Below are 18,737 nucleotides of genomic sequence, written 5' to 3' on the forward strand. Positions count from 1 at the left end.
AAATGTCTATTCAGGTCCTTTGTCCATTTTGATTGGATTATGTTTATATTGTTTTATTTTTGGCTTTTTGGTTATTGAGTCATATGAATTCCTTACATATTTTAGGTATTAACCCCATATCTATCCATTATCATATAGATAGTTTGCAAATATCTTCTTTTATTCCATAGCTTATCTTTTAATTTTGTTGATTATTTCTTTTGCAGGGCAGGAGCCTTTTGTTTGTTTGATTGATTGATTTATATTTTTTTAGAGAGGAGAGGGGCCATGGGCAAGGGAGAGAGAGAATCCCAAGCAGGCTTCACACCCAGCATGGAGTTTGATGAGGGGCCCAATCTCACAACCGTGAGATCATGACCTGAGAAGAAATCAAGAGTTGAATGCTTACCAACTAAGCCACCCCAGTGCCCCTGTGCAGAAGCTTTTTAGTTTGATGTAGTTTCACGTATCGATTTTTGTTTTTATTTCTTGTGCTTTTGGTGTCATATCCAAAAAATCATTGCCAAGTCCAATGTCGAGGAGCTTCTTCGTTATATTTTCTTCTATAGAAATATATATTTCTATATTATATATAATATATATATGACTTCAACTGATAAAGATAAGAGTCTTTTAAAGTATTTTAAAGATAAGAGTCTAATTTGTTCTTAAGCATATGAATATCCAGTTTTCTAATCCTCTTCTGTTGAAGAGACTATCCTTTTCCTATTGAGTTTCTTGGCTCCTTTGTCATAAATCAGTTGACCATATTATACATGGTGATTTCTGGGATCTCAGTTCTACTCCATTGTCTGTTTTTATGGCAGCGCCACACTGTTTCCATTTCTATGGTTTTTAATATACTTTGAAAACACAAAGTGTGACCCTTTGTTCTTTTTCAAGATTGCTTTCGTTATTTGGGGTCTCTTGTGATTTCATATGGATTTTAGGATAATTTTTCATATTTCTTTGAAAAATGCCACTAGAATTTGGAGAGAAATTGCGTTCAATCTATAGATTGCTTTGGTTAGTGTGGACAGTTTAACAATATTAATTCTTCAAATCTATGAACACACAATATCTTTTCATTTATTTGTGTCTTCTTCAATTTCTTTCATCAGTGTTCTATTTTCAGTGAACAGATCTTTTATCTTCTTAATTTAATTTATTCCTACATATTCTATTCATTTTAATGTTATTGTGAGATTGTTTTATTTTGTTTAGTTTTTTAGCTTGTTAGTGTATAAATACACATCAGATTTTTGTGTGTTAATTTTCTATCTTGCAACTTTATTGAGTTTATTAGTTGGTACAGTTTTTTTGTGGAGTCTTTAGTGTTTTCTATATATAAGATCATAACTACAGGGACAATTTTACTTCTTCTTTTCTGATTTAGATGACTTATATTTCATTTTCTTGCTTAATTACTCTGGCTAGAACTTCCAGTGTTACATTAAGCAGGAATGGTGAAAGTGGTCTAAGAGGAAAAGCTTTCAATCTTTCATCATTGGGTATGATGCAGCTGTGGGCTACATATATGGCCTGTATTATCCTGAGATACATTTTTTATACATAATTTACTGAGGGTTTTTATCATAAAATGTTAAATTTTTTCAAATGCTTTTTCTGAATCTTTTGAGGTGATCATATGATTTGTATCCTTCATTCTATTAATGTGGTGAATCACATTTATTGGTTTGCATACTTTGAACCAGGCTTGAGGTATTAATGATGCTTATTTGACATCTTTACTTTTTCTTAATGTAGATATTTATAGCTATAAACTTTGCTCTTAAAATTGCTTTTGCTGCAACTGATAAGTTTTATTATGCTGTGTTTCATTTTCATTTCTCATGATATTCCTTTTCTCTTTTGACTTCTTCTTTGATCTATTGATTGTTCAAGAATATGTTATTTAATTTCCATGTATTTGAAATTTTTCCAATTTTCCTCCTGTTAGTGACTTCTAGTTTCATGCCATTGGGGTCAGAAAATATACTTGATGTACTCTCAATCTTCCTGAATTTATTGAGACTTGTTTTGTGGTCTAACATATGATCTGTCTTGGATAATGTTCCCTGTGGGTTTGAGAAGAATATATATTCTGCTTCTGTATGTGTCTGTTTGTTCCATAGTGTTGTTTGAAAGCTGTTTCCTCATTGATTTTTCTGCCTGGATGATCTATCTAGTGTTGAGTGTGGGTATTAAAGTTTCCCTATCAAATATTTTTTCCCCATGGAAAATTGTAATCTCCTATTTTTGGATGTGTTTGAACATGTCATAAGCTTTATGCTTCCATTCTCTGCATACTGTTGCTTCCACCTGCAATTCTACTCCCCTACATCAGTTTGGTGTTGAATTCTTTTAATATTCAGCTTTAAAATTACATCTTTTTCAATTAAGCCACCCTGACTCTGTCAGATAGTTTGTACAAGCATAGGACTTGATAATAATTTCTATTTTACCACTCACAAGTCCTATTGTATATCATAGTAATTATGTGCTATGTATCTGTTGTCTGCACTGAATCAATTCTTTCCAGCATAGTCCATGCCTTCTGTTTACACAGACTCTCCAACTTGAGAGATTCCAGTAAGTACCTACCGAAGCAAATGAAGTGAGGTATCCTAGAAAACAGTATATAAAAGTAAGGATTGGCAAAGGTCATGCAGGACATTAGCTACGGTGTGTGACTACTTAATTTAAGCATATAATAGAAAATCAGATTATGGGAGAGAGGAAAAATGCTATTGGCGTCAGATTTTATCTGGGTCCTGGTATTCAAAAAGGAGAAACAAGGTAAATTACTCAGTTGTAGTATTTAAAAGGAGAAACCTTATCAATTTCTTAAGATCAGTATTTCTTCAAAATATCTAATCATTAATTACCTGGAATTCTTGTTGGATACAGATCACCAACCCCTCCCCAAATGATTTGGATTTAGCTGGTCTGTGATGGAGACCGGGAATGTATATTTTTACAAGCACTACCAGATGCTCATTATTAGCAAAGTTTGGAAAACCATAACTAAAGGCAGAGGTTCACAGAGCCTGTAGTGTCTAAATAATTTTTTCATGGTGCCTCAGGCCAGAAGAAATATCCCAATATTCTATTTAAATAGATAGAGCCAGACAATAGTTACAATGGTCAAGAGAGTCCAACAGATGGCACTGTGTTTCCCTCAAAAAAGTTAAAATATCCCATAGAATCCCCATGAATTCTGAGGCACCCGGGAGTATCTCAGCACATAGCCTATGAACTACAACTTAAAGGGAACATTTTCCTAGAATAGCATCAAAATATCTGAACTTGCCTTCTATAGGAAGACTGTGCAACTAAGTAGACAGTGTATTCCAGAAATTTCATCACTTTTATATCATTTGTTGCAGTTTTTGTGTGGTTGTTATTATAGAGGAGGAGTATCATTTTTCTATAAAGAGCTGGAGAGCAAATATTCTAGGTTTTGGAGGCCACAGACAGCATCTATTGTATAGCCTTATCTTCTCTGTTGTACCCCTTTAAACATGTAAAAGCCATGCTTATCTCCCGATGTGGCCGCATGCACACAGGCTTTAGTTTGCCCATATTAATTATAAGCCTAGGTTATAGCATTCAGTGCAGTTCAGTGAAGGGGATTCTGCAAGGGTAGAAGCTCTCAGTATTTTCCTATCTCCTCCGTTTTGCTGCAGGGAAAACTATACAAATATGCATCCTCGCAACTAATATCGGAAGGGCCTACTTGATTGTAAACTATTGTAAACAGAAGGCTGTTATGGACTCTGGTTCTTAATTCTTCATGTAATGACAATTTGCAATTTTTTCCAGTTCAATAAGGAATACTTGTTAAATTTCTAAGAAGAGGAAATGAGTCATTGCATGAAGCCCTGTATCCCTTACTTGTTCATTACTATAAATGGCCAAAGAAGTTCCACAATTATAACCAATACAGCAAGCTATAGCTTATACTATATTGAATGACTTGATAGAATATGCTATTTGAGACTTCTGGCTTTATTTTCAAAATCGGTGTTGCTGTCTCGAAAATACACACTGCGCTTAGTCCTAAGGTTTCATGTTTATTTTTTAAAACCTAGTAAGAGAAGTACTGTTTCTATGGTAGTCGTAAAGGCAATAAACATCACTAGCAATAATGGTGTTAAGAGAAATAAAAAAATTTCCTTGAGGAAACTTCAATCTACATTTAAAAAGTGCAATGTTTGGGGTGCCTGGGTGGTTCAGTTAAGCATCCGACTCTTTGATTTTGTCTCAGGTGGTGATCTCAGGGCCCTGATCTTAGGGTGGTAAGATCAAGGCCCTCCTCTGGCTCCCAGTCTTTGCTTGCTTGAGACTCTCTCCCTCTCCCTCCCTAAAATAAATATTAAAAAAAAAAAAAAGTGCAATGTTTCCTTAAAGTGCACCATGTAAATTCCTCCAAGTTCCAATCTCTTACAGCCCCCACCAAAAAGATGTTTGTCGACTGACACTTTCCCATTTACCCCTCCTCCGATGTTGTCTTAAGTACCCTGAAATGATCACTGATCACCTTTTAATTAAATTATTCATGCAGCAACTTGGTTACTTCCTTTTTGTCCGTGAGACCAGTATTTCACGAGAGCAAAGACAAGGTCTGATTTGCTCACCGTTCTATCCCCAGGCACATAGAATTGTGCCTACAGCCTGTTAAGTGTTCAGTATTTGCAGATGTATGGGTCAAGCACGCAACTGACATTTAAGGTCAGAATTATACATTGGGAAGCATTAAGCATTTAATGACTAGCAGACTTTTAAGTTCCAGGGACACACCACTTATTTTCTTTGGGTCAACAGACTCAGCTCTTTAATCTTCCAGTTTATTTCCTCATTTGCAAAACCAGGATATTTCTACCTCACGGGGATGTTGCTCGGATCATCGAGAGAGAGAGAGAGAGAGAGAGAGAGAGAGAGAGAGAGAGAGAGAGGGAGAGAGAGAGAGAGAGAGGGAGAGAGAGAGAGGGAGAGAGAGAGAGAGAGAATTTATTTGCTTTGCAAAAGGAAGGTGAGCTCCAGACACTGGTCTGGCCCAGGCGCTCCGGGCAGCTACCGAGGCACGCCCACGTCACCCCGTTATATAAGGGGCCCGCCCCGTCTGGTGTCTTCCGAGATCTGACCCTACGTCACCGGCCCCCGCCCCGAGGTCCCCGGGAGGCGCCCTGGGGTAGGCAGCGCAGGGCGGGGAGCCCGCGGGGCCGGGGGAGCGTGCGAGGCCGCAGGCGCCGCGAGGCTGAGGCCGGAAGCCCCGCCCCCCGGCCGGTTCGAACGCGGCCTTGTTTTGGCGTTGCTAGGAGACCGGCTCCCGCGCGCCCCCCACCGGCCAGCGCCCGCGCGAGCGCTCCTCGGGGGCGGGGCCGCGGCCGGCGCGGGGAGCCATCGGCCGAGCACCGTTAGGCGGCCTGGCGCGCGGCGCCCGCCCGGCGCCCCTGGGAGCTGCGTCTCGTCCCGGGCCACCGACCGGGCCTCCCTGCTGCCTCCCGGCAGGTACCAGCGTGCTCCTGAGCGGCTGTGAGCGACGTCGGCTCCCGACGAGGAGGGGCTGTGACTCAGGTGAGCCGCGGAGGGGCGGGCGGCTGCTGTGGCCACGCCCTGCCGGCCCGGGGCGGAGGGCCGAGGCGACGGGTCTCGCTGCGGGGGCGGTGGGCCTGCCCCTGCGGGGGCCGCACAGCCAGTCCTTCGCGTCTGGCGGCCGGCGTGGCCACCGCGAGCACCCGGGCCAGCGGACAAAGGGTTAACGCGCGGCGGTGACCGCGGGCCCCGGATGTGAGAGCCGCGGCGCGGCGTCCGCGGGCCGCGCAGCAGGTGCGCGGGGCGGGCGGGCGGGCGGAGCGAGCGCGCTGGCGGCGACCCGACCGACCGACCGGCCCAGGCGCCCCCTCACCTGCAGGGGCCACTCGGCTGCCTCCCCGGGCGCCTTGTTTTCTAACTTAAGGGCAACAGGTGGTGCCGGTGGACCGGGAGAGAACCCGGCTCGGCCGCGCCGGGAGCGGCAGTTGCTCTAGCCAATGGGGGCGCGGGGGCGGGCTTCTCGGGGACGCGCCGTCGCGGCTGGCCAATGGCATTCGGGCTCATGGGTGGGCCGTGAGGAGTGGGCGTGGCCAGCGTGAGTCTCCGGGTTCTAGCGCTGCAACTGCCAGAGCTGCGCCGAGAGCTAAGCCGAGCGGACGGGAGGTGCGTCTCCCCGCAAAACCCCGCGTCAAAAAACGCCTACCAAATGCTTTCTCGTTTGGACCCAGACTCCAGTTCCGGAGGTGAGCGCGCTGTACTAATTTGGTGGGGCAGGGGGAAGGATAGTGACCTTGGGTGGGCTCTTAAGCACGTGGAAAGGAGATTCCCCAAGATAGGATTGATTATGCGTTAGGGGTTTTCTGCCCCCCAAGAGGCACTTCTGTGCCTGGACCGTATACCGGTGACTAGGTTGTCCTCGGAATGAGGTCTTTGAGATTTGGGAACCCAGGGGAGTAGAGAAGTGCGTGTTTCTGCAATTTTCTTGAATCGTTAAAAGAATTGCAATCACAAGGATTGTTCTGTCAGATGCCTTGGTTTGCGTACGTTTCATAGCTCATGTGGTTTGTTTGCCGAAGCAAGTTTTATTTTTCAAGCTGCTCGTCTTGCTCGTTTAAAGCAGAGAGGGAGAAAAAACAGTTGTTATAGTACGTTATTTCTCTACCAGAATAACTTACTCATTTTTTTTTCCCCCTCAGCAGTCTGGTAGCCGGATCCCCTAGGAGGAGAAGTAGTAAAGCGGTAAGAAGAAAGCATTTCAGTTTGGAACACCTAACTTGCACCTGGAAATGGGGAATGGACTGTCAGACCAGACTTCTATCTTGTCCAGCCTGCCTTCATTTCAGTCCTTTCACATTGTTATTCTGGGTTTGGACTGTGCCGGAAAGACGACTGTATTATATAGGCTGCAGTTCAACGAATTTGTAAATACTGTACCTACCAAAGGATTTAACACTGAAAAAATTAAGGTAACCTTGGGAAATTCTAAAACAGTCACTTTTCACTTCTGGGATGTAGGTGGCCAGGAGAAACTAAGGCCACTGTGGAAGTCCTATACCAGATGCACAGATGGCATCGTGTTTGTTGTGGACTCTGTTGATGTTGAAAGAATGGAAGAAGCCAAAACTGAACTTCATAAAATAACCAGGATATCAGAAAATCAGGGAGTCCCTGTACTTATCGTTGCTAACAAACAGGACCTGAGGAACTCACTGTCTCTGTCAGAAATTGAGAAATTGTTAGCAATGGGTGAACTGAGCTCATCAACTCCCTGGCATTTACAGCCCACCTGTGCAATCATAGGAGATGGACTAAAGGAAGGACTTGAGAAACTACATGATATGATAATTAAAAGAAGAAAAATGTTGCGGCAACAGAAAAAGAAAAGATGAATGGTGATCCTTTTTATATCTGTGTGGAGTAGGTTTTCTCTGGTCTGATGTTGACAAATGGAAGAGTGTCTACAGCCTGGTTTGCCCGCCTGCCCTCCTGGATGCTGATAAAGCTTTGTTTTGTTGAACAATCCGATGCCCAACTCTTTTGCCTTGTGGAAAATGAGTAAATGCAGTGCTTCTTAAAATGGTCTCTTCTCCCTACCCCACAAAGCTTTTGGTACTACCATTCTGGGAAGCCAAGCATGGATAGTTTATTGACCAGAAAACAGTTGTGGAAATTTGACCTGAAGTTAGTGAAATAAAACTTTGAAGAATGTCTGCCTAGTGTTTTGTCCTTACATCTTGTGGGGGGAAGCCTTTACGAGGAAATAGCATATGAGGCTTTGTATGTTAAGATAAAATGCTAATGGATGGAAATGTTAAGATAGATTAATATATATACAGTTATATCGATCACATTGGTCCAACCAGTAAGGGATAAAGAAAGAAGTGTTTGCTTTTTTAAGTTTTGGCCAAATGAATTTTGACATTTTCTGGAATCCAATGATGTAATGCTATATCTTAATTCTAGACAATGTTTAAGTTGGTCTAACTTGAAATAATAAAAATAAGATATTGGGGGCATATTCAAGTGCATGGATTAGTTTTCCTGACAATGCATGTTTCGGTGTGTAGTTTTTTACTTTTTAGAAGTAGCTATGCATCTTTCTCCATGGTCAGGTTTAAAACTCTTTTTTGGGGATTTAGGGCTGTTACAGAAATAGTTTATTATCAGAAGCACTTTCACTCGAAGAACCTAAAATAATTTACTTGATTCTTTTATATAGTAAATTAGGGCATGTAGACTAATAAACGCGTATGCTTGGTATATGTATGGATTTATGAAGAAAGCAATTGAGGGATTCAGTCAAGAGGACATAATTACAATACATAGTTTCTAAGGTAATTCCAGTGGTAAAATATTTGTTTTATTGATCCTTGCTGGCTGAACACAGATGTGGTTTCATATATTTTTGTAGTGTTTTGGGAGGAGCAGAAGCTTTATAATCAACACTTGATGCACTGTGGAGTGAAAATGTAAGAGATATCCTGTAAGTGCTCTGAGCTTTAATTTTTTGTTTACAATCTAAGCAGTGTTATGTGGGCCGTCCAGTCCTGATTATAAGGTGGGAAGAAATGAGGCAGTACTGCAGATAAGAATTATGATTCTAGAAAATGAAGGGGAAAGTAGCAAAGCTATGTTTTGTGAAAATTCGCTGGTGCCGTTTACCCTGGAATCCAAAAAGCCCCTGTAAATTAAAAGGACAACCCTTTGCCTAATTCTTATCTATAAGCAAGGACTTACTTCCAGTGGTCATATATTATTAGCAAATCAGCATAATTTTTGTGTGTATAGCCAACAGCTGTTTGTTCTAAAGATAACCAAAAGAACTGCACTTTGCTAGCAGGGTTTTGTTTTGATTTGGGGTTTCTGTTTTGAGGGTTTGTTCTGTTAAGTTTTTGGAACCTTGATTCTTGTTACACACAAAACGAAGTAGCTTCCTGTGGAGCTTTCATTGTTAAATGTACTGCACTAGTGACAGTCACTTAGAATGTTTATATTTATAAAAATGTGGATAATTACCAATAAACTACTGGAGGCACTAGGAGAACAGAGTTTGAGTTTTAATGTATTTCCATTTGGTAAAGCTTTTAATTAGGTGTGCAAAAACATCTGACAGCTGGGTTTACATAGTCCCATAGTAGGTTGGGTTTTCCTCAAGTCTGACATTGCACCAAAGGCTGTTTTCCGGAAGAACTCTTTTTTGTTTTTAACTTTCACTAAATGAAATCATGATGCATACTCTAATCACTAAATGTATGATGGATTAATAAGGCTTGCTGAAAAAACAAAAAACAAAATCAGTGAATGGGTTTAGATATTTAGCACACTTGTACTTTTTATATACTTGCTGTATGAAATAGTACTGTTTTAACTATCTCTTGAAAGTTTAAATGTTTGACCCTTATTTTGTAGCCTAAGAATTTGATGAGCCAATCCACGCTAAGTGTTTTCATATTTAGCACACAACTATAACAACAAAGAAAATGGTGTGTACACTCTACTAGCTTTGATGTATAAAACACATTTTCAACTCCAAAACTGGTCGTAATATTTTCCATTTTGCTAAGGAGTCTTCCTAAAATACATCCTGAAGAGTTTAGCAGTGTTTTTATATCTAGTTTTTTATTAAGGTACGACTTTTCCAAAGTATATTTCTAAAATATTTTCTTATATTTAGGATGATTTTGTTTAATATCCAATATTAATCAAGAACCAGATAGCTCTAAATTCAAACTATTATCAAAGATAAGTTAAATATAAAGAAGTCTGGGGTTATTCCTAAATGGATTATAGACACTTGGGGAAAAAAGTTGTGTAGTTTATGTAGCCAGCATAGGTTCCCTAAGAATCATGGAAAAATGAATAAATCCTTGGAAGGTGAAAAGTGAAATTACTAGTAAAAATAAGTGTATGTAGAGGGGGAATTACTAGTCTGTAAAAGCATGATGGTTTCTCAACAGAGGGAAAGACCTAGACGTAGAATGTTTTTGTTTGTACAAGGCATTTGACACCTAAACCATGTTTGATTAATAATTCATAGTGACCTGGAAGGAGGTCTTTGGTAGACTGTTTCAGGGTTCTAGTTAATACAAGAATTTCATCAGTAATGAAAATACAACAGTTTCTTCAATGATAACAAAAGACAAAAAATATTTGATTTTTAAAAAACTTTTGGCGATGTAACAGTCAACATTTAGGTAATACAAATTGGAACTTTGAATATTCCATCATTTGAAGTTGGAATTTTACATTTAAGGTTTAAATTTAGCAGAAGATTCTTAAATGAATAGTAGTGATGCTTGTATAACATTGTGAATGTACTTAATGCCACTGAGTTATGCATCCAAAAGTAGTTAAAATAGTAAATTTTGTGTATATCTTACCACAAAAAACTTAAAATACTAAATATACACTTAGTTTAAAAGAATCAGCCAAAAGTAGAGTCAGGGCATCCTAATTTAGAGATCAGATTCAGTTACAAATTTTACGGAAGATTGAGTTATCTGAAGCTTAATATGAATGGGATGCCTGGGTGGCTCAGTTGGGTGTCTGACTCGTTTCAGCTTAGGTCATGATCACGGGATCATAGGATTGTATTCCTCATTGGTCTCTGCTCAGTGGGGAATCTGTTTGAGAGCGTCTCCTTCTCCTGCCCCCCACCCTGCTCTAGTGTGCATTCTCTCAAATAAAATAAATCTTTAAAAAAACTTGATATGAAAAATATAGCATGATAAACTAATAATCATAAAGTTAATATTAAAACATGATAATCAGAGAGAATAGTCTCAACAAACCACAGCTGAAGTATGTATTAAATTCTCCATATGCAAGTTAGAAACAGGAATAGCTACATGGAAAGCTAGTTTAGGAGGACAAGTATGCTACCTAAAAACAACAGGAGATTTGGAGTGAGATTTGGATTCAAATCCTGACTCTCCCACTATTCACTTGTGACCTTTTGGCATGTACTTTGAAACTTCTCATGATGTGAATGCCCTCCTGGGAAAATGAAGACTGTCACATAGAATTTTGAGAGGATTGGGTGAAATTATGTAAACTACTTAGTGCCTCACCAATTCGCAACTCAATAAATGGTAGCTATTATTGTTAATTGGTATGGATTAGTAGGTGTTGAGAGGCAGTTGATAATGGCTATAGAAATTCAGATTTGGACCTTAGATCCACCATGCACTACTTTCATTTTGGACAATTTATTTGCCCTCAGCCTTAGTTTCTTCACTGGTAAACTGAGGCAGATGCCTGCTGTTTGAGTTTAATTGCCTAAAAGGATTAGATGAAACAGTATGATATTTAGTGAGTACCTGACACATAGTAAACATTTAATGGATATTTGCTATTAATAGAATATTTTCTGACAGATGTATTTAAAGAAAACTTATTTTGTAGGGGAACGTGACACAAAAAGCTCTTAATTTTTTTTTAAATTTTATTTATTTATTCATGAGAGGCAGAGACACAGGCAGAGGAAGAAGCAGGCTCCATGCAGGGAGCCCGACGTGGGACTTGATCCCGGGACCCCGGGGTCACACCCTGAGCTGAAGTCAGCGCTAAACCGCTGGGCCACCCAGGCTGCCTTTTTTTTTTTTTTTTTTTTTTTTTAGCATTCCTGCATCATGGTATGAAATGGGAACTTGGTGGAACTTGGGAAAGACTAAACATACTGAATTCTCTTGGTATCTGGGTCATTTCCATAAATTTCTAAAGCACCAGTCTATTTTAGCACAATATAATCTCACCTTCCCTTGTAAGAAACAAACAAAATTTTAAAACATGGTTATTTTTTGGTATAGACACAAATCAAAATAGAATACTTCACAGCAGAAATTAAACATCTGGAACCGTGTACACTGTTCAAACTGCCTCAAGATTGTTATCAATTTTCAGATTTTACCTAATGATAAGTAGGGATCTGTATGCTGACCCTTTGGAAACTTGTCAGTATTTGTGGACATATCTGGTAGTGTGGTGATAATGTGTTTGCTAGATGGATATGTGTGCTGTGTTATTTTCCAGTTAGTTTCAGTTTGGGGCCATATTTTTATGTGTTCTGCTTATGTTTTGCTGAGGTTGAGATTACTGACATTAGGTGTTGGGTTATAAACAAGTTGGGTAGAATATCCTGGATTATTAGCCAAAATAAACCCATACTTTCTTTGGCTGTCTCTTCTCTGAGTCTGTAATAAGGAAGAAATTAAAGCAGTGCCAAAATAGAAGTACTATCTGGATCGTTGTCCCCACCCCTTCCCTTCCTGTTTGAAGACTAACAGGTAATGCAGCTGTGTGTGTGTGTGTGTGTGTGTGTGTGTGTGTGTGTGTGGTGTGCACATGCGCTGTATTTACCTCCTCTAAGTGATTGAGACCGGTATCGGTTAACACAGTGGTTCTCAAAGTGTAGTCCCTGGACCAGAAGTATTAGCATTACCAAGAAACTTGCTAGAAATGCTGATTCTGAGGGTCTATTCTAGACCTATGAATATAAAAGTTTGGGATTTAGCCCATCAGGTGATTCTGATTTTCGTTAAAGTTAACCATTGAGTTTAACAGAAAATCCAGTCACTTATCATGTTAAAAAAAAAAAAAAAGAATTAAGATAAATAATTACAGTACCATAAGATTCAAGCCTTTTTTAAACATGCTTTTTTCAAAAGCATGATGTTTGATTTATAGTAGGTGTCTAGTGAAACCTAGTTGAATGAACTTTAGTCAAGCCAGCAGAAACACTCTTTTAAATGTCATCTTATAAATTTATTTTTATACATGTACATATAAACAAAAAAAGAGAGCTTTGCTTGTATACTATATGCTAAATATCCTAAGATGTGTAGGATTCTAAAATAGGTGGTTGAAGAGGAATGTTGAGGCTGACTCATTTCATTGATTCTCTAGTTTAAAATAAAAATCTTAACCTTTTATTATGACAAATCTCAAACTTCTATAAAAGTAGAATAGCATAATGTACACCCAAGTATTTCTCATCTAGTTTCAGTAATTACCGACTCCTGGCCAATTCCATTTTTGTTTTTGTTTTTTGTTTTTTTTTTTGGTGGGCAGCAAAACAAAGTTTATTGAGTGATAGCAAAATGATAGTACAAAGCTCCCAAGGAGGGAGGGGACCCAAGAGGGTTACCCCTGGCCAATCCCATTCTCTGTATTCCCACTTACTGCCTTCTTGGCCACTTCCCCACCACCCCCGGTATTATTTTGAAGTCCTAAAAATTCCATTTTATTTATAAATATTTTGGTGTGTGTCTCTAAAAGATAAGCACTTTTTTTTTCTTGTTTTGGAGAGAGAGCATGGTGGGGCAGGGTGGAAAAGTAGAGGCAGAGAGAATCTAAAGCAGGCTCCACGTTCAGCATGGAGCCTGACATGGGGCTAGATCTAGGACCCTGAGATCATGACCTGAGCTGAAATCAAGAGTTAGATGCTTAATGGACCAAGCCACCCAGGTGCCCCAATAAGTACTCTTCTTAAAAACAATCTCAATATCATCACATGTAAAAGAAAATACTCCTTCAAAACAAATATCCATTCAGTGTTTAGACTTCCCCAATAAAAGTTTTTAAAAGATTTTGTACTGGAAGACATCTGCCATAGAACAGTCTCTGGTTAAAAAAGGACTTTTGCCTTTCTATCGTGCTTTATATAATGCCAACATGAGTATGAAGAGTCATTTGTTTCCTTTTTTTTTTTTTTTTAAAGATTTCATTTATTTATTCATGAGAGACACAGAGGCAGAGACATAGGTAGAGGCAGAAGCAGGCTTCCTGCAGGGAGCCTGAATGGGACTGGATCCCAAGACCCCAGGATCACGACCTGAGCCAAAGGCAGATGCTCAACCACTGAGCCACCCAGGTGCCCCATTTGTTTCCTTTTTAATGCAAAAATGGAATAACCCAGCAGCAAGTGTTTGGAAACCCTGGGTATCTAATCTAGTGGGCCAAAGTATTTTTTCTTAAATATAAAAATGGGAAAGGCTTGTGTCCCTTAATCCAACATTAATCTATCTGTAGATACCCTGTAATGGGTCAGTAACAAAATGGAGTTCCCTAGAGCAACATTTTGCCAAAATTGCTGTACTTCAAAATGGTTTAAGGAGCTTTTAAAACTCCCTAGGCTCTACCTTGGACATTTTGAATCAAATATCTAGGGGATGGAGCCAGTAATTTATTTTCTAACTCTTCCTAGCTTTTTAAAACTCCTACAGCAGCCAGATTTAGAAACCATTGTTGGGAATGACAGAGGGATGGTATGTTTAGTGGCAGAAATAAAGAGACCATAAATAGAACTGGCTAGGTGAACATTTACCTGGCTGCCTTAGATCTCTCTCTTGTTTTAAAATTTTATTTATTTATTCATGAGAGACACAGGGAGAGTGGCAGAGACAAAAGAGACATAGAGGGAGAAGCAGGCTCCTCACATGGAACCCAATACGGGACTCAATTCCTGGACCAGGATCACGAATTGAGCTAAAGGCAGATGTTCAACCGTTGAACCATCTAGACATCCCAGATCTCTCTCTCTTTTTCTTTTTCTTGTATGGTAGGATTGTCTGTTGGCTTGACTGATGTCAAAATAATCAAACTGAGAACTTTGTCTGATTTAGGGATGTCTCAGATCTGATAGCTTGAGGGAAATCTGAGAGAACCCCGGGGAAAGGCAATCTATGAAATAAACGCTTTTCCTTCCATGGACCATGTATATACTTTATGCTAAGAGGCATAAGGAATCCTAGAAATGTATAAGTAGTCCTGCTCATCTCAGAAAAGATAGAGGCCAGTTAGAGACTTAGAGGTAATATAATAACTAGTGCCTAAAATGTTGCTTTTCTGTAATCCCCGTGGGAACTTTACATATCACAGATTTCAATGATTATATCCAGTTAGTTTGGGACTAACAGGTATGATAAGGAAAAATCATACGTTTATTATAGTAGCAACATCTAAATAAAATAGGTAGTGCCAAATGGCCTAGACTAAACCCCTGACATATTTGATTAATAAATACTTCCAGTCTCTCAGTTTACTAGACAAAGATGGTTTGTTGCTGTTGTTTGATCAATCTGTCAGCAACTCCCGGTGCTAAAAACCGGTGCTTGTTTTAAATTTTAAAGAGAAGTTTTAGAGGATCCCTGGGTGGCTCAGCTGTTTAGTGCCTGCCTTTGGCTCAGAGCGTGATCCAGGACTCTCAGGATCGAGTCCCACATCAGGTTTCCTGCATGGAGCCTGCTTCTCCCTCTGCCCGTGTCTCTGCCTCTCTCTCTCTCTCTCTCTCTGTGTGTGTGTGTGTGTGTGTGTGTGTCTCATGAATAAATAAAATCTTTAATAAAAAAAAATAAAGAGGTTTTAATCCTACTCTTGGCATGCATTAGCTCTGTGACTGAATAGAAGTTATTTTATTTCCCTGAGTTGCAGCCTTCTTACTTTAAAACAGTGATACTACCTCTGTTACAGGGTTATTTTCTGAAAGGCTTGTAAGTTATCTGGCACATATATCAGACATTCAAGATGTATTTGAATGACTACCTCCCCTTGCCAGGTGTTTGGAATACAACAGGAAGCAAAACAGAGATGGGTGCTGTTTCTGTCTCCTGCATAGAAAGTAAGCTCCACCAGTGTTGGGAATTTATCCGTGGTCATAATCCTAAATCTTAAAACACTGCACTGCATGTGCACATGCTAACCACCCACATAGCTACATAATAAGCCAAGTGAATGAAGCTCACTGCTAATGAGGGAGTCAGACAAAAGATAATCAAAAAACAAATATAAAATATGGAAAGTGCTATGAAGGAAACAAAGGACAGAGGAATGGACAACAAGAGGAATAACTTTCTTTGGATAAAGTTGTTTGAAGTTTTTCTGATCTGTCCAAAGAGCTATGGGAGGACTAGAAGAAAAAGCATTTCAGGTAGAGGGAACATTAGCTGCAAAGGCCCTGACATGGACAATCACTACATGGAGTTGAGAACTGAGAGAAAAAAACTAGCATGATTAGAATAGTGAGAAAAGAAGAGAAGGGCAGGACATGAAGTTGAGCAAGCAGGGTAAAACATTTTTATCCAATTTGATAACTGGTTTTGTTTTTAAAAAGATTTTATTTATTTATTCATGAGAGACACAGACAGAGGCAGAGACATATGCAGGCTCCATTCAGGAGCTCGATGTGGGACTCGATCCTGGAACTTCAGGAACACGTCCTGAGCCAAAGGCAGATGCTCAACTGCTGAGTTTTAAATGAGAATAGTTGGCTTTTATTTAGTCTCTCTCTCTCTCTCTCTCTCTCTTTCTCTTTCTCTCTCTCTCACACACGCACTCTCTTTCTTTAAAATTTATTTGGTTTAGAGAGAGAGAGAGAGAGAGAAAGAGAAAATGAGCAGGAGGGGCAGAGGGAGAGGGAGAGATAATCCCAAGCAGACCCCACAATGAGTGCAGAGCCCAATATGGGTTTCGATCTCACCACCAAGATTTCAATCTTCACTAAAACCAAGAGTCAGATACTTAACCAACTACGCCACCCAGGAGCCCCTTATTTAGTTTTTACGTATTTAATTACAAATTACTGCTATTTGTGTTTAAATCTACCATCATATTTTTCATTTGACCATTTCTGTTTCTTTTTAATATATTTTCCCCTTCTTTTTGATTTATTGTTTTATTCTTTTTTTTATTATAAAGTTTTCTACTGATTCTTTTTTTGTTACCATAATTACAACATACATCCCTGATACAGTGAGGTCTAATATAAATCAGCACTTTTGCCACTTATATTTTTTTTGAACGATACAGAAACATAAAGTACTTTTAACTGAATTTACTTCCTTTATGAGATAGAGGTTATTATTGTATATTTTATACACATTGAAGAGCTCCTAAAACACAGTTATTTATTTATTTATTGCATACTTATTCCTTCTGCTCTCTACTTTTTCTTGAATCTCTTGAGGCGTAATCTGGGATCATTTCCCTTCTGCCTAAAGAACTTATTTTACTGTTTTCTCTAGTATGATCTGCTAACAACAAATCCTTCTATGTTTGGTTTCTGGAAATACTTATTTTACCGAGTATAGAATTTTAAGTTGGTTTTTGTTGTTGTTTTTGTCACTTTAAATTAAAGCACATCATTCTAGGGGCACCTGGCTGGCTCAGTTGGTGGAACATGCAACTTGATCTTGGGATTGTGAGTTCAAGCCCACCTTAGGTGTAGAGATTACTTAAAAATAAAAAATCTTTAAAAAATAAAGCATGTCCTTTAACTGTCTTCTTGTTGGGAGGTCAGCTGTTAATACATTCTTTTGCTCATATGAGGGTAATATATCTTTTATTCTCTAGTTATTTACGTGATTTTTCTTGGGGTCACCTGGGTGGCATAATTAAGTGCCTGACTCTTGGTTTCACCTCAGGTCATGGTCTCAGGATCCTAGGATAGAGCCCCACATTGGGCTCCACGCTCAACATAGAGTCTACTTGAGATCCTCTCTCCCTCTCCCTCTGCCCCTTTTGTTCTCTCTCTCTCTCTCTCTCTCCTCAAATAAATAATCTTTAAAAAAAGAAAAAGATTTTTCTTGGTGTTCAGGTTTTGCAATTTGACTATGTGTCTAGGGGTGGTTTCCTTTATATCTCTTTTGGTTGGGATTTGTAGAGTTTCCTCAATTCATGCCTGTCAGATAAACCAACATCTGGTTATTTGTGAGTCTGTTTATGTTTTTTAATTAAATTTTACCCTTTTATATTTCTGTTTTTCTTCTGACTGACTACCATACATCATAAATAAAACTTGAATGATATTTGGGCACCTGGGTGGCTCATGGTTGAGCATCTGCCTTTGGCTCACGTCATGATCCTGGGGTCCCAGGACTGAGTCCCAAATCTGGCTCCCCACAGGGAGCCTGCTCCTCCCTCTGCCTATATCTCTGCCTCTTTCTCTATGTCTCTCATGAATAAATAAATAAAATCTTTAAGAAAAAACAAAACAAACTTCAGTGACATTTGAGGCTCTATAGGGTGTCATCCTCCAGGAAGAATTTACTTCTGACACTGGTAGCTAGCAAAGGTTCATCTCTCTGGGCTTCTTTTTCCTTTTGGCTCTTTCCCCCAAATCCTTAGTATCTTGCAGCTCTATGATCCCTTGAAATAGATTGAAAAACAAGTTGCTTTTCTAGTTTGTCTTAAGTGGAAGGTTGGTCTGCAAGAAGTAAAAACAGCAAAAATAAAATTAATAGGGAAGTATTTAAGGATTTGATATCATCTGATTCTTATTTTAAGATGATATTTAAATTAATTTATTTTGTCATCTTTTCCCTTAAAATGTCTCCGAAGTCACCTTTTATCTCCATTTCCACTGTTATCATCCTGACCTGAACTCCAGTTACTAGCTTGGGTCTTGCTTTTATCTCCCGCTTTCAGGCCCCGAAGGCCATGCAACATACCAAGGTTCGATTCTTTTTCCTGAAATCCTGTTTTTTTTTTTTTTTTTTTTTTTATGTCTAGATTTGGAACTTAAAAATAGCCATGCAGGGCAGCTCTGGTTGCTTAGCGGTTTGGTGCCACCTTCCGCCTGGGGCATGATCCTGGAGACCCAGGATAGAGTCCCACATCGGGCTCCCTGCATGGAGCCTGCTTCTCCCTCTGCCTGTGTGTGTGTGTGTGTCTTTCTCTGTGTGTCTCTAATAAATAAATAAAATCTTTAAAAAAAATAGCCATGC

General features: G+C 39.4%; 1 protein-coding gene across 5 annotated transcripts; it reads left to right on the forward strand.

Annotated features, from left to right (window-relative positions):
* Nucleotides 1-5,416: 5,416 nt before the first annotated feature.
* ARL4A (ADP ribosylation factor like GTPase 4A) lies at nucleotides 5,417-7,727 on the forward strand. 5 transcript variants are annotated; one of them, XM_025471183.3, is made up of 3 exons: nucleotides 5,417-5,559; nucleotides 6,132-6,260; nucleotides 6,714-7,727. In XM_025471183.3, the coding sequence occupies exon 3, from the start codon at nucleotides 6,804-6,806 to the stop codon at nucleotides 7,404-7,406; it is 603 nt and encodes a 200-aa protein (XP_025326968.1). In that variant the 5' UTR covers nucleotides 5,417-5,559; nucleotides 6,132-6,260; nucleotides 6,714-6,803; the 3' UTR covers nucleotides 7,407-7,727. The 5 variants fall into 5 exon arrangements, with proteins under 5 accessions (XP_025326968.1, XP_025326970.1, XP_025326971.1 ...); XM_025471185.3 differs by having other exon boundaries at nucleotides 6,717-7,727; XM_025471186.3 differs by lacking the exon at nucleotides 6,132-6,260 and having other exon boundaries at nucleotides 5,419-5,559.
* The last annotated feature ends 11,010 nt before the right edge of the window (nucleotides 7,728-18,737 follow it).

The sequence above is a fragment of the Canis lupus genome, chromosome 14 (assembly GCF_003254725.2).
Source record: "Canis lupus dingo isolate Sandy chromosome 14, ASM325472v2, whole genome shotgun sequence".
NCBI lineage: Eukaryota > Metazoa > Chordata > Mammalia > Carnivora > Canidae > Canis > Canis lupus.